Source organism: Ceratina calcarata, unplaced genomic scaffold (assembly GCF_001652005.2).
Source record: "Ceratina calcarata isolate Rehan_Ccalc_2016 unplaced genomic scaffold, ASM165200v1 scaffold423.2, whole genome shotgun sequence".
Taxonomy (NCBI): domain Eukaryota; kingdom Metazoa; phylum Arthropoda; class Insecta; order Hymenoptera; family Apidae; genus Ceratina; species Ceratina calcarata.
Genome location: NW_017165948.1, coordinates 1 through 1,928, shown reverse-complemented (window position 1 = coordinate 1,928; position 1,928 = coordinate 1). Strand labels below are relative to the sequence as shown.

At 41.2% G+C, this 1,928-nt stretch overlaps 1 protein-coding gene across 1 annotated transcript; it reads right to left on the bottom strand.

Moving 5' to 3' along the window:
- Positions 1 to 597: 597 nt before the first annotated feature.
- LOC108626646 (phospholipase B1, membrane-associated-like) lies at positions 598 to 1,851 on the bottom strand. Its single transcript, XM_018027439.2, has 4 exons — positions 1,824 to 1,851; positions 1,571 to 1,736; positions 1,135 to 1,286; positions 598 to 1,027 (listed from the first exon to the last, which is right to left on the bottom strand). Exons 2-4 carry the CDS (start codon positions 1,696 to 1,698, stop codon positions 825 to 827), a joined length of 483 nt encoding a protein of 160 aa, XP_017882928.2. The 5' UTR covers positions 1,699 to 1,736; positions 1,824 to 1,851; the 3' UTR covers positions 598 to 824.
- Positions 1,852 to 1,928: the final 77 nt, after the last annotated feature.

Here is a 1,928-nt window from a genome sequence, read left to right as displayed (position 1 = left end):
AATAATATAAAAAATATTAAAAATTAATTTTAGACAAATTTCTTTACACATTATTCTTTCACAATGCAGTCATTTTGACTGCTTTGGGCAATACAGGTATATACTAAGTTTCAGTCTTTCTAGTGTTAAGTTTCTGCGTACATGTATATTAAGTAATTATATACAGTTTGTACGCATATGTATCAAACCTATCTTGGCAGGTTTCCTATTTTCGTAGAACCATATCGTCCGTCGCGGTTGTTTGCATGGGGAGATAGTCATAAATTAGATACGCGCAACGTGAACGGGGATCAACGTTTTGAATGATAATCTCGATTTGTTATCGGAACACCGCCCAGTTCGCTCGTGGTGACGTTTATCACGCAACGTCCATATCTCGTTTTATTTGTTCTCACCGCCATCAGCGATGTGGTAGTAGGTAACTTTATCGAATAACCGAAGGACGGTTCGGAAAATATCTTTTTTTAGTCCATGTATACATACATACGTACATCGTTATACGACGTATACGTGCCTCGTAACGTGTGGAACATTCGCCACACACTTCGGGAATGAACAAGGGACACATAAATATGGAAGAGAATACACGTACATACGAACGTTTGTTTTTCGTTTAATTTTGTTCCAAAGTTCCACGGACATAATTTTTATCAGTCGAGAGGACTATGGAACCTATATCATCGTTTTCTAAAACGTGCATGATGCACCAAGTTCATTCTTGACAATCAAGATCGCTTGTGAAATTTTCCACTGACCCGGTGGATTCATCATTGTTCATACGTATTGGTAGTTATTATCACATAAGTGTGAGAGCGCCGTCGCTATCAGTCGGTTCCCCGTGCTCGTCGTCTAGCCACGGTGATACCATCTTGGCGCCCTGTCATTCGAAACCGTCTCGAGTTGACGTTCGTGAAGATGTATGGCGCGTTCTCGTTCGGACACAATAGTCTCTCGAATACCTCTGGCAGTCCCCGTTCCGTTTTATTTCCAACTGGTTCGAACATGTTGTTCCACAACAAATTCGCTCCTAGCAATTAACAGAGAATCGTATTACGTTTAAAACTGTTAAAATGTTTCTGGTTTTTTAATTCGCTATGAAATCATTGAACGACTCTTTTGACATTCTTCACCTACCTAATGCGTGACCCTTCTGACTGAAGTGAAAGCAATCGTACGTGACCAAAGCAGGGTCGATCGGCGGTGCTCGCTTCGGGTCTGCATTTGGTGCATTGAATAATTTAATAAATGGCTGCAACACTACTGTAAAATCCGGGGAATCATCGTATCTGAAATAGAAACGAACCTAGAAGACTTTTCTGTAGTTCTTCTAAACTACCTTCGACCCTTAGTCAGCACTTGACAAACAACGTCTCGCGAGTCGGCCATCTATTTCGGTATTTTATAAACAACGTACTTTCAGATATTTCAGTTCGAAGAGAGAAAATCAGCCGAAATGAGGGGCCATTTTGGGACTCGTTGTGCCGACTAAGAGTTAAATTTAACACAATTGCATAATTATTGTTTATATATATTTATATATTTTTATGTCACACTATGCAACGACAACTACCTTCCCGAGTATATCAAAGCTTCGATCGTTTGCTGATAAAGGTGCGACATTTTCGAAGCTGTGATGTCCGGTCGATGACTTCCTCTGTGCATGCATGCGCAATAAAGAGGGTGCAAAATCTGGCACATGGTACCTCGCCGCGGCACCCTAATCGAAACCGAAACGTCTACGAGCAAATTAGAACAAAGAAATTTCCCTATGTTGTAAAGTACACATCGTATAATATTGTTTCACGGAACGAAAATATTCATACAGTGTCCCACGTAAAGCGCGTTTCTCACTGGACGGCGGCGCTGAAACGGCGGATCTCATAATTTTTCGCGCACGGCTCGCTTCCCCTCTTTTTCGCCCGTATTTC